Source organism: Aquarana catesbeiana, linkage group LG11 (assembly GCF_042186555.1).
Source record: "Aquarana catesbeiana isolate 2022-GZ linkage group LG11, ASM4218655v1, whole genome shotgun sequence".
Taxonomy (NCBI): Eukaryota; Metazoa; Chordata; class Amphibia; order Anura; family Ranidae; genus Aquarana; species Aquarana catesbeiana.
Genome location: NC_133334.1, coordinates 194311843 through 194324346, shown reverse-complemented (window position 1 = coordinate 194324346; position 12504 = coordinate 194311843). Strand labels below are relative to the sequence as shown.

The following is a 12504-nucleotide window of genomic DNA, read 5'->3' as shown; positions in this document are numbered from 1 at the left end:
ATCTGGTTTTCAGTGCGTGTAGTCAGTTCACATTTGTTTTTCAGTGCGTATTTTATAGTATGTATTTGATTTTGCAGGGTGTTCTTGTCTGCTCGTTTCTGATTTTCAGCTCGCTCTTCTCAGGCCTTTCTGTTTTTCAGTGCGTTCTGTTAGTTCGTTCTGACTAGCCGACCATTTTGAAGGCATGTTGCGGTTACATACTCATGGTAGAGTTCGTGCTGTGCAGGGGCTTGGTGTTGGGGTTCTTAGTACTTTGACCCAAGCCCAGTCCATGAACAGGGTGGGGAGGAGTTCATGGACCAAGAATTGGTTGCTCCAGCATGATCAATTCTCGCACATGCCTTTGTTGCGGGAGATGCAGGAGAATAATCCTGATGATTTCAGGAATTATCTCCGGATGACAGACTCCGTTTTTCACCGTCTGTTGGCTTTGCTGTCCCCTTATATTACCAAGCAGGACACCTGCATGCGGCAAGCCATCACTCCCAAACAGAGGCTAGTCGCCACGTTGCGGTACTTGGCGACAGGGAGAAGTCTGCAGGACATCAAGTTCTCGACATGCATCTCCCCCCAGGCTCTGGGGATCATTATTCCAGAGACCTGTTCTGCCATCATTCAGGTCCTGCAGAAGGACTATATTAAGGTAAGATTTCTCCTTTAACATCACATTATATGTATTTAATTTTTGCTAACGTATTGTATTTCTTTCATCATTCCCTAATTACCATGATATGCTGTGAATGTCCCCTTTGTCCTCATGCATGCTGGAATTTTTAAAAAATGTATTTTGTCAGCTCCATTGTAGTGATTTACCCTAAACACTGCCTAAAATGTGTACAAATGTTATTTGTGTCCTTAAATTCATGCAGAGTGCCTGAGGCTTTTTTGGGGGGTCCCAAACTCATTTGGAACCCCCCCCCAACCGCTAAGTCAATTGATACCAATCCTCTATCTGCTGACTTTGCCCAACCCATACACACTATACCTACTTCTTTTGTGGTCATATTTATGGATGAATTCACCAAAGCTTGTAGTCAAGGGCCTGCCTGAATACTTTCAAATGGTACTGTTTAAAGTTTTGTTTTCTTATTATCTTGAAAGGTAAATGCAGAATGAAAAAATGTGCTTAAATTTTTACAGTGTGTTTTTATATTTTTTTTATTCTGATACTTCTTACCTGTCAGTTGTTAGTCATACTTCTTACCTGTCCAGTGGGCTGCCGAGTGTAAGTAAGGAGGGGCTGGCCAAAGTTAAACACATTATTTATGCATTCAGCTCTCATGGAAGTGGAGAGGGTTACCTGTCCAAATCATCTCCCCCTATAATTTTTACAATGAGTCATCAGAGAGGGTGAGCAATCTGATAAGTGTACTTTATATATTTGTCTTTAAATACTCCTTCAAATAAATGTTATACTGATGTTTTTCCAAGAATGTTTGTGTTTAATATGCTTGCAATGTTTATGTGCAAAATTACAATTTTTTTTTCTTGTTTGACTCCACAGTTTCCTTTAACGCCACAGGAATGGCAGACTGTGGCATCCCAGTTTGCCCAGTGGTGGGACTTTCCCAACTGCGGAGGGGCAAAACATGGGAAACACATTCACATCATACCACCCCCCAACTCGGGGTCATACTACTATAATAACAAGGGGTTTAATAGTATAGTGTTGTTGGCGGAGGTGTCGGTGACTTACGAGTTTCTATATGTGGACGTGGGGAAAAATGGCCGGATGTCGGATGGTGGAGTCATCGCCCAGACGGAGTTTTACAGACGGCTCCAGAATGGCAGCTTGAGCTTGCCACCTCCGGAAGACAATGTGGCGTGACTCCCGTTTGTCTTCGTCGCGGATGAAGCTTTTGCGCTGGGGGACCATCTTTTGCGGCCATTCCCAATGAGGACCCTCACCCCAGACCAGAGGGTTTTTAATTACCGGCCAGCCAGAGCCAGAAGAGTGGTTGAAAATGCCTTTGGAATAATGGCCAGTCAGTTCCGCCTATTTCTGACAGCGATCCATATGGCGGAATATAAACTGAATCATATTGTCCTTGCCTGTTGCATGCTCCACAATTTCCTATGGAAAAATGCTATAAACTATGTGGCCTCAGTTGGGACTGAGGTCGCTGTTCCAAATCCAACTACCTTGACCACACTTGAACCTGGCCGTCCTGGCTTGCCCCCCCAAAGCGCCCGTGAAGTTAGACAGAAGTATCTCGAGTACTTTGCGGGTAGGGGGGCCACTGATACGCCAGACAATGTGTGAAACTTTTCTCAAATAAATATTTTTTGTATAAACTGAACTCATATTTTATTTGATTTACTGCTTGTGTTTCTTTTAGCTGTCTCCTAGGTTCTCCAATGGCTTTTTTTAAGGCCATTTTCTTCAATAGTGCAAAGGTAATTTATTTAATACATGAGGTGACAATCTCTTCTTCTGCAAAATATTATGTTGTGGATCTGCTACACACACGCCTTGTTTTTGTTGTTAATGTATGTAATGCATTAATGATAAAAAGATTCATCATTTTCAGCACCATGAATGAATTTTGGGGAGTCACGAAAATGGCATGATTGTGGCAAATTATAAAGCACTGTGGGAGTTATTTACTAAAGGAAAATCCACTTTGCACTCCAAGTGCATTTGAAAGTGCACTTGGAGTGCAAAGTCAATTTGCCTTTAGGAAATAACCCCCATTGTCACTGTAAACAACAACTTACTCCAAAAACTGAGTCTTAAAATTTTACTCTGTGCACATTCACATGTGCGTTAGAAAAGGGTTTTTGAACAAACCAACATATTTTAGGAAAAACATTTTTGGTATAGACAGTACAAATAGCCTTTTTGTGTTAAATACGCATGTTTAAAACCATAAAACAATACCCAACTCAGGAACTTACAAAGTTTAACTTTGAAAAAATTAAGGCAAGATCAAACATTAGTATGTCCAAACTGTTTTGATCTTGCCTTCATCAGATGGGGTGATGTCACCCCTGTGAAAGCCAAATTTTGAAGATACACACAAATTGAGAGTCAAAATGGGGATTTCCCTCCTGATCCCATGCCTAATGTCATCATGTGCTCACATCACGGGGGATCAATGGATGTGTTTCGGGGGTGCAACCCCTTCCTCGCAGCTACTTTAGTTGCGAGGAAGGGGTTGCACCCACCAAACACGTACATTGATATCTCGTGATGGCAGATAGCACATGTTGACACACTGTGTGCATCTTCAAAATTTGGCTTTCAAGATACTTAAAAAATTGGTGAAAAATATCAACAAAAATAAAGACTTTAGATGTTTTTTAGATTCGGCCTAAAACATCAATGATGTTTTTGAGTCTTTTTTTCAATATCATTGATGTCTTCCTTGATCTTCTGTAAATCACGTTTGCGTACCATGATCTCCCCGATGAGGATCTGTGCACTTGCACTTGTGAAATGAGTTTCTTCTTCCACAACATCCACATCACCCTAAATTAAAAAAAAAAACACCATGCATTACATGGAAGCTGAAGCTGTGGTCTCACCTGTTGTGGTCACAATTTCGCCAACTTCCAAAACCTCTCCTTCCTCCACATCCTCTGGTTGTGTTGGTGGTATTTCCCCTTCTTTAGGAGGTTGTGGGGCCCTGGTGTCCTCAGATGGCCCGAGTTTTTTCTCCCCTATGTGAATAAAAAAAAGGTATACTTAGTACATAGATATTTGAGTCCAGAAATAGGAATATGAAACATTGCTTGGAAGTGTCGTACAATTGTCTTTTTGGGCAGAGTTCCAAGCTGAAGACATTTTATTCTCCCTTTCTAAATAGTTACATAGTTACATAGTAGGTGAGGTTGAAAAAAGACACAAGTCCATCAAGTCCAACCTATGTGTGTGATTATGTGTCAGTATTACATTATATATCCCTGTATGTTGTGGTCATTCAGGTGCTTATCTAATAGTTTCTTGAAGCTATCAATGCTCCCCGCTGAGACCACCGCCTGTGGAAGGGAATTCCACATCCTTGCCGCTCTTACAGTAAAGAACCCTCTACGTAGTTTAAGATTAAACCTCTTTTCTTCTAATTTTAATGAGTGGCCACGAGTCTTGGTAAACTCTCTTCTGCAAAAAAGTTTTATCCCTATTGAGGGGTCACCAGTCCAGTATTTGTAAATTGAAATCATATCCCCTCTCAAACGTCTCTTCTCCAGAGAGAATAAGTTCAGTGCTCGCAACCTTTCCTCATAACTAATATCCTCCAGACCCTTTATTAGCTTTGTTGCCCTTCTTTGTACTCGCTCCATTTCCAGTACATCCTTCCTGAGGACTGGTGCCCAGAACTGGACCGCATAGTCTAGGTGCGGCCGGACCAGAGTCTTGTAGAGCGGGAGAATTATCGTTTTATCTCTGGAGTTGATCCCCCTTTTAATGCATGCCAATATTCTGTTTGCTTTGTTAGCAGCAGCTTGGCATTGCCTGCCATTGCTGAGCCTATCATCTACTAGGACCCCCAGGTCCTTTTCCATCCTAGATTCCCCCAGAGGTTCTCCCCCCAGTGTATAGATTGCATTCATATTTTTGCCACCCAAATGCATTATTTTACATTTTTCTACATTGAACCTCATTTGCCATGTAGTCGCCCACCCCATTAATTTGTTCAGGTCTTTTTGCAAGGTTTCCACGTCCTGCGGAGAAGTTATTGCCCTGCTTAGCTTAGTAAAGCTGGAATACTTACCTTTTTTGTAAAATGTTCATACATGGAGACACCCCCAGTATCCACTGTAGCACCTGTGTTGGACACCCTAAAAACTTTGTTCTGGTGTCCCACACTAGTGCTCCTGGGTCCAGATGTGTAAACAGCTGTTGAGTGTCCACTCCTTACACTGAATCAAGTTTACATTTTGTTCTAGTTACAAACCTATCTAGACAACAATGCACTCAACTCATTTTAATTCAAATAGCCCTGAACAAATGTAGTTAACCTGCATCTGCCAAAAACATTGTATTAGTGCGCTAACAAACAATGTTTACTACGAACGATTATTGTGCCCACGAACCTGAAAGTTGCCATTTTAAACTGTACAACAGTAAGAAAAGCACATGGAGCAGCATGCAAGTAAATAATAATAATAGGAACACACGACAACAACTTACTTTTTTGAAGAACTCTCTTGATCCTTCTGTACTGATCGTGCTCCCTCAATTTCAGTTCTGACCAGCGTTTCCTCAATTGATCCTTGGATCGACGTACCCCAAAATTCCGGCGCAGACGCTTCACAACTTTGGTCATGATCTTGGCCTTTCTCACATTTGGGTTTGGGTAAGGTCCATGCTTCCCATCATAGTTGGCCCTCTTCAAGATGTCCACCATCTCTACAAAGGACATATTTAATGCCTTAAATCTCCTCCGGGATCGGGACGTTCGTGGCTTCAGGCTTTCGTCGTCGCTGCTGCTGTCTGCATGCATTTGCTTTTTCTCTACCATGTACTCTCCCCACTGCACAGAAAGACAAGGGGCGGGGAATAGACTAGAAAAAAGGTCAGGGGCGGGCGGAGTTTCACACATGTGCAGTGTATATAAAGCGTAACACGCGTGCGTCGTACTACAAATCTGTGAGCGGAGGAAGAAGTATTGGAAGCGCCGATCGTTAGAACGAAGGTACAGTTTGAACTTGGGGCATCAGTGGTCTATACTGCTTATAGATTGAGGCCTATATTGGGACAAGATTAGGAGAGTTTAGCCTGACATTAGGGTTTGTCTTGTGTCTTGCAGAGAAAATGGATGGCTTCAATGACCACAACTTCCTCCCCATATTCATAGACAAGTACAGGGAGCTGCCCTGTCTGTGGCAGGTGAAACATCCGCATTATAATCATAAACAAATAAGGCATGCAGCGCTGAAGAAACTGCTGGAGTTGGTGAAGCCGCAGATCCCAACAGCAACCATCCTCTATTTGAAGGCAAAAATTGGTGGGCTGAAGAGCACTTATAATAGGGAGCGCAATAAGGTCCAGGATTCCATGAGATCAGGAGCAGCAGCTGATCCCATTTATGTCCCCAGGCTGTGGTACTATGACAGACTGCGTTTTCTGACAGACTAGGCTGAAGTCAGGCAATCCCTCTCAACCCTTTCTTTCACTCTTCCTTCCACGCTTCCTCCACCCCAGCTGAGGCTTCCGACGTCCAACCTGGGCCTTCCAGCCAGGAAAAAGAAGTGGAGGAGCCCGGCTTGAGTCAGGTATAGCATTGTTCAACATATTTCTGGTCGTAAAATTAATGATGTTAACTAGATGTTATTATTGATCACTAATTGCTGATTTAATAAAGTGTTTTACATATCAATAGACCGTAGTGGCCAAAAATGTTTGGGACAAGAAGGAAAAATCCAGGGGTCAGAATGATAGTCTTTTCTATTTGTTAACATTCAATTTGCAACAGTCATGAGCTGAAAATTGTGTGTGATTGATGAACAAAAAACTCAAACTATGTTCTTTTTTCATACACAGGAAAGCTTCAGCCAGGATTAGGGTGTGGAATGTGGCAGCCAGGAGGAGGGCGTGGAATGTGGCAGCCAGGAGGAAGCTGTGGAATGTGGCAGCCAGGAGGTGGCAGGGGTAAGTGGCATCCAGGAGGTGGCCGGGACCAGTAGTAACCTGAAAGAATCCCTGGTCCCTCCCCTCCGCTTTCCAACCAAAAGGCTCAGGATGGGAAGTAATGTGCAGGAGGCAGCGCTTGGGCTGATTCAGGAGGCTAAGGCGGCTCTCTGAGCCACCACCACTCTTCAAGAGGCCTTTGCCTGCATGACTGACAGCAAATTGCATGAAATGGAGGAGGGCCAATGCCTCTTGTGTGAGAAAATTATGTATATGACCCTAAATAAGGGGTTGAGGGGCCAAATCACAACCAAAACACACCTGTGTGAGTTGGACTATCCTCCTCCTCCTCCACCTCCTGCCACACCTCCACCACCACAGCCACAGCCTACAAGCAAGCGGGGAAGGAAGAGTGGAAGTAAGACAAGAAAGTGTTCAGTCTGGTCTGACAAAAGACACAGACTGTTGTATGACCACAGCCTGGGGACACATATTTCATCTGCTGCTGTTCCTGATCTCTTGTAGTCCGGGACCGGATTGTGCTCACTATTATATGAACTCCTCAGGCTACCAATTTTGTGTGTAAAATAGTTGATGTGTGCCCTGGGGTACAAAGGCTTCACCAATTTCACCAGTTTCTCCAGCGTTGCCTTCCTCTTTATTTTATTATGACCCATAATAAATGGCTATTTTGTATTCGCAAATACTTGCCTATGTGTTTTACTTCAAAAAGGACAGTTTGTGAGTAGGCGGGTACATTTCCAAAATACAATGTCAAATTAACAAGGGACAACACAAACCAACCTCCATAAAACAATTTTATGGAGAGCACTAAAAAAAAAAAAAAAACAAGGAGATCTTGATTAAAAAAAAAAAAAAAACTATAAACAAAAATTAAATACATTATTATGGAGATCTGCCGAAAACCAAAAAATAAAATATTCAGGAGAAATAATAAAGAAATCATTTTTTCAGATCTCTGTGTGTATATCAGCAGAAAACAACTTTATTATTCTAGCATTCTAAAGAAGAAGAGAATGCGCTGCATTAAAAGATTTTTAAAAATTGCAGCATGACGAATGTGCTATCTCCATTACGAACGCTAGTTTTACCAGACCGAGCGCTTCCGTCTCGTACTTGATTCTGAGCATGCGTAGAACTTTGTGCATCAGCATTGTCTACACACGATCGGAATTTACGAGAACGGATTTTGTTGTCGGAAAATTTGAGATCCAGATCTCAAATTTTGTGTGACAGAAATTATGATGGAAAATGTCCGATGGAGCCTACACACCTTTGGAATTTCCAACAAGCTCCCATCGAGCATTTTCCGTCGAAAAATCCGTCTGTGTGTACGGGGCATTAGAGCAGTGCTGCTTTTTTCTTCTCTCTCTCCCATGCTACAGAGTCCCTTCTTCTCTCCTGAGATGGTCGCCGCTCTCAACATATACCAGAACCTTTTAATACAGGTCTGGACTTTACATCTTTTGTTAGGGGAGATAAACCCCTGTACATTATGGGAGATACACTTAATGGCCATATGTCAACCCATAATAATAGCACCACAGGAATGGGCAGATGAGGTGATACAGGAGCCCGAGCATATATATGTGCGAATAGGTGTGCCAATCATTCACAGCAGGCAAAAATGCCACATCCAACCAACCAAGTGAGTAACCCAAAGTAGCAATCAAATCATTTAAATCACATAAAATCCATGATACCAAATCTTTGTTAGAGATGTAATCACTGAAAAAAATGACCATATAGAAAACAACTAGTATTAAAAATAGACATTTGTTAGACATTAGTAGTGTAACATTCAAAACTTGAAACCGGATAGTATTCCGATCGGGATCAGGAAGTTCAACACTTCCTGATAAAGGAAAATGGAAACCGAGATGGGCATTATTTTTAATCACATACCAATCATATGTTTAACCACTTGACCTCTGGAAGATTTACCCCCCTTGTGACCAGGCCATTTTTTGTGATACGGTACTGCGTTATTTAACCACTTGCCATCCGCCATATAGCAATTTGACATCGGCAAAGTAGTTATGTTATCCTGATCGGACGTCACATGATGTGATCAGGATAACAAGTCGCCACGCGCCCACGGGGGCACGCAGCACGGCGATGGGTGGTGCAGCGTGTCAGTCTAATTATCAGCGAAGCCCACCCAGGACCACCAGGGATGGCCACCACTTTATGACCACCAGGTATGCCACCCATGGCCACCAGGGATGCCAATCTGTGCCCACAAATGTTGCTAATCAGTGCCCACAAATGGTCCCAATCAGTGCCCATCACTAATGCCTGCCAGTGCATCAGTGATGCCCATCAGTGCCATCTATCAGTGTCCATCAATGCCACCCATCAGTGTCCATCAGTTCCACCTATCAGTGCCCATCAGTGCCCACCTATCAGTGCCCATCAGTGCCACCTATAAGTGCCCATCAGTGCCACCCATAAGTACCCATCAGTGGAGCCTTTCAGTGTCCCCTATCAGTGCCACATATGAGTGCCCATCTGTGCCGCCTATGAGTGTCCATCAGTGCTGCATATCAGTGCCACCTATCAGTGCCCATCAGTGTCGCATATCAAAGCCCATCATCAGTACCCATCAGTGCCACCTCATCAGTGCCCATCAGTACCGCCTTATCAGTGCCCATCAGTGAAGAAGAAAATGTATTTATTTACAAAATTAGCAAAAAATAAAATTTTTGACCCAGAGGTGGTCAAATACTACCAAGAGAAAGCTCTATTTATAATGATAAAAATTTTGTTTGGGTGCATTATAGCATGACTGCGCAATTGTCATTTAAAGAGCGACAGCACTGAAAGCTGAAAACTGGCATGAGCAGGAAGGGGGGAAAGTGCCCTGTATTGGTGGTTAACTGTAAATTGTGTGGTTGTGCGACACTGTACCCAAATATAATTTATGTAATTTTTTTCCCCACAAACGGAGCTTTCTTTTGGTGGTATTTGATCACCTCTGCGTTTTTTTTTATTTTTTGTGCTATACACAAAAAAATGACAATTTTGAAAAAAAAAAAATACTGTATTTTACTTTCTGCTATAAAACACATCTAATAAAAAAAAATCAAATTTCTTCATAAATTTAGGCCAATATGTATTCTGCTACATGTTTTTGGTAAAAAATTCTGCACAGGAGAGCTGCCCTGTAGCAGTGAAACTGCTATGGGGCAGACGGTAAGTGGTCATTAGAATAAATTACAAAATTACAAAGTTTGTATACTGTAGAAAGCATACACACCGTATGTTCAATGTAAATTTACTGTGAAAAACATAATGAGTAATTCATTTGAAATTATTTTTCGTAAAAGTTTCTATTTTTAGTGACCTGCCCAGACTAAAGTGAAGATGCTGTTATACAGAATTTTTGTAGTTGGCATACTTTTGTATACTATTGCTACTGATAAATCTGGCTTTTCAAATATAGTTTATTGTGAAAAAATAAATTTGAAGTGTGCAGCAATCTACAGAAATCAGTCACAGTTTATCTAACTGACCTGACTACAGGACCCTTTTTTCTTTTCTTGAAATTTGTTTCTTGTGCTTTACCTCACTGAGCCTTTTACACACTCATCTCTCCATGCTCTCTTCTTCAGGTTATATTAAAAGTGTATATTCTGACTACTTGTCAGGTAATCCTTCTTTCTCTCAACTTCTCACTTAGTTGTATCCTACTGCATTTGTCTCTCTAGATGTACCCTGTCTATGTATGGTACACTGCATCTTTTACATTTTTCTTTCTTGTTCACCTGATATAGAGCCTACAAGAGAGCTGAACACTGTTGCTGAGGAAGAAGATGAAGCTTTCATTGCCACAAGTAGGTCTCACAGAATAGCATTTCATATTCCCCTGTCATTTTATGAGTGTGGTTTCAGCATATTGGCATTCATTTTTTAACCTTTGCTTATTTACTTCTTTGATTACTTCTACATTTTCTATTCCTTTCCTGTCTCCATCTTCCTTTCAGAAAAAGCTGTCTCTTCTCAAGTATCTTCAAGATCTCCTTTCACTAGTTCCCCACCAGTTCCACCATTTCCTCCACTAATTAATAGTAAAGCTAAATCTCACAAGCATTTTCTTCCTGCAGCCAAAAAAGAGGGCATTAAACTATCACCTGCTGATCCGAATGCCCACCATAGTAATCAGAATGGAAATCAACTATTAAAAAAATCTTTGGAGCCCAGTCATGGAAAAGTGACTGTACCAAGCCACAATCAGACGTGAGTCACCAGTTATATATTAATATTTCATTATAATATTTCATCTACTTTCAATTTTCTTATAGCAATTTTCCTAAAGCATCACTCCATGCTATAGCTTCATGCAGATGCTGGATCATTACAAAACCTTGGCCAGCTCCCTGTTGTCCTGGCAAGCAGATGCAGGAAAGTGTTCTGTCTTAGACCTCTCTTATCAAGGCATGTGACATGTACCACAACCAGTGCAGAGCAAAGCAAGGGACATCTGGGATGAAAGACCTTCCTGCATCTGCTAGCCAGGACAACAGGAAGCTGGCCAGGATCAGGTTCCTACACTTCATTGCACTCTTGGGTTACCTCACCTTCACCCCTAGTCAAAGTATCTCCCTCCCACCAACCATGATACCTTTTCTCTTCCCCACCTCGCCCCCAAACATAGCATCTTCCTTCTATACCTTGCCTCTGGTTCACAGCACTTTTCAACCACCTTGCTGCCAAGTTATAATATCTTCTTCCCACCCATCTCACCCTGCAGCTTGCTGCATCTTCCTCTCACCCACCTCTCCCCCTGACTCACAGCTTAGTATTCTCATTCACCTTGCCCATTGGTTATATTGCCTCTTTCCCACCCACCATGCCTACCAGTTGCAGTGTCTTCTTCTCCTCATCTCACTCCCCCACATGCAGCATCTCCCACCCACCTACTCCACCTCCCTTTTTTTAACATATCCCTTCCACCCATCTCACTCCACAGTTACGGCATCTCCCTCCCACCCACCTTGCCCCAGCTCAGAGAGCCTTGCATCCAACCTTGTATCCCATTCACAGTATGTCCCTTTCATGCGCATTTGCCCCTGTCTTACAGCATCTCCTTTTCATTACACTCTTTCACTCACAGTGCCTCCCTTTCACCCACCTCACCTGCCGGCTTTCAGTGATTACCCTCCACCCACCTTATCCCATGGTTTAGAGTGTCTCCCTCCATTGCCACCTGGTCACAGTTCCTCACCCATCCCACGCTTTGTTAATAGCATCTCCTCATAACCCACCTCGCCCTCTCGTAACAGTCTCCCTCTCCTAATCTCCTTGTCCCTCCCTCACAGTGTGTCTCTCCCACTCTCTTAATCACCCACTCAGAGCAACTCCCTCATTCTCACCCATCCATCTTGACCCCTGGCTCCAGTGCCTGCCTCCTATCCACCTCACCCCCCCCCCCCCCCCCTGGCTCACAGTCCTCCCTCCCAACTACCTTTTTCCCTTGCTAGTAGAGTCTCCTACCTAACCCTAACACTCATCAGTATATTCTTTTTATCCACCTTGCACCCTACTTGAAGCATCTCCCTCTCATTAACCTCACCATCTACTCACAGTGTCTCCCTACCTTCAATCTCTTCCCCTGATCATAGCATCTCCCACCTACCTTGTGCCCGGGTAGCTTCAACTCATTCCCACCCACCACCTTGCTCCCTGCCTTACAGTACTTTAAGGCTCACAACGTCTCCCTCCCCTTTTTTTCACCACAGAAGCTCAGAGTGTTTCCTCCCACACACCTCACCCCCCTCCCCAGTCATGGCACATTTCTTCCTGACTGCTTCAGTCCCCAGCTCATAGTGCCTTTCTCCCAACCACCTTCCCCCCTGGCTCACACGGCCTCACTTCCACAACCTCCCTTACATCCACTCAACTCTTAC

The 12504-nt window shown here is 43.1% G+C and overlaps 1 protein-coding gene across 3 annotated transcripts in view; it reads left to right on the top strand.

Annotated features, from left to right (window-relative positions):
• LOC141112368 (EH domain-binding protein 1-like protein 1) overlaps nucleotides 1-12504 on the top strand; it is a 790701-nt gene that overhangs the window by 568360 nt on the left and 209837 nt on the right. For 2 of the 3 annotated variants that reach the window (XM_073605157.1, XM_073605155.1), the window contains exons 7-9: nucleotides 6488-6595; nucleotides 10372-10431; nucleotides 10702-10834. In XM_073605157.1, coding sequence (XP_073461258.1) covers nucleotides 6488-6595; nucleotides 10372-10431; nucleotides 10702-10834 — 301 coding nt within the window. The remainder of the gene's footprint in view (nucleotides 1-6487; nucleotides 6596-10371; nucleotides 10432-10701; nucleotides 10835-12504) is intronic. The other variant, XM_073605156.1, reaches the window with a different exon arrangement.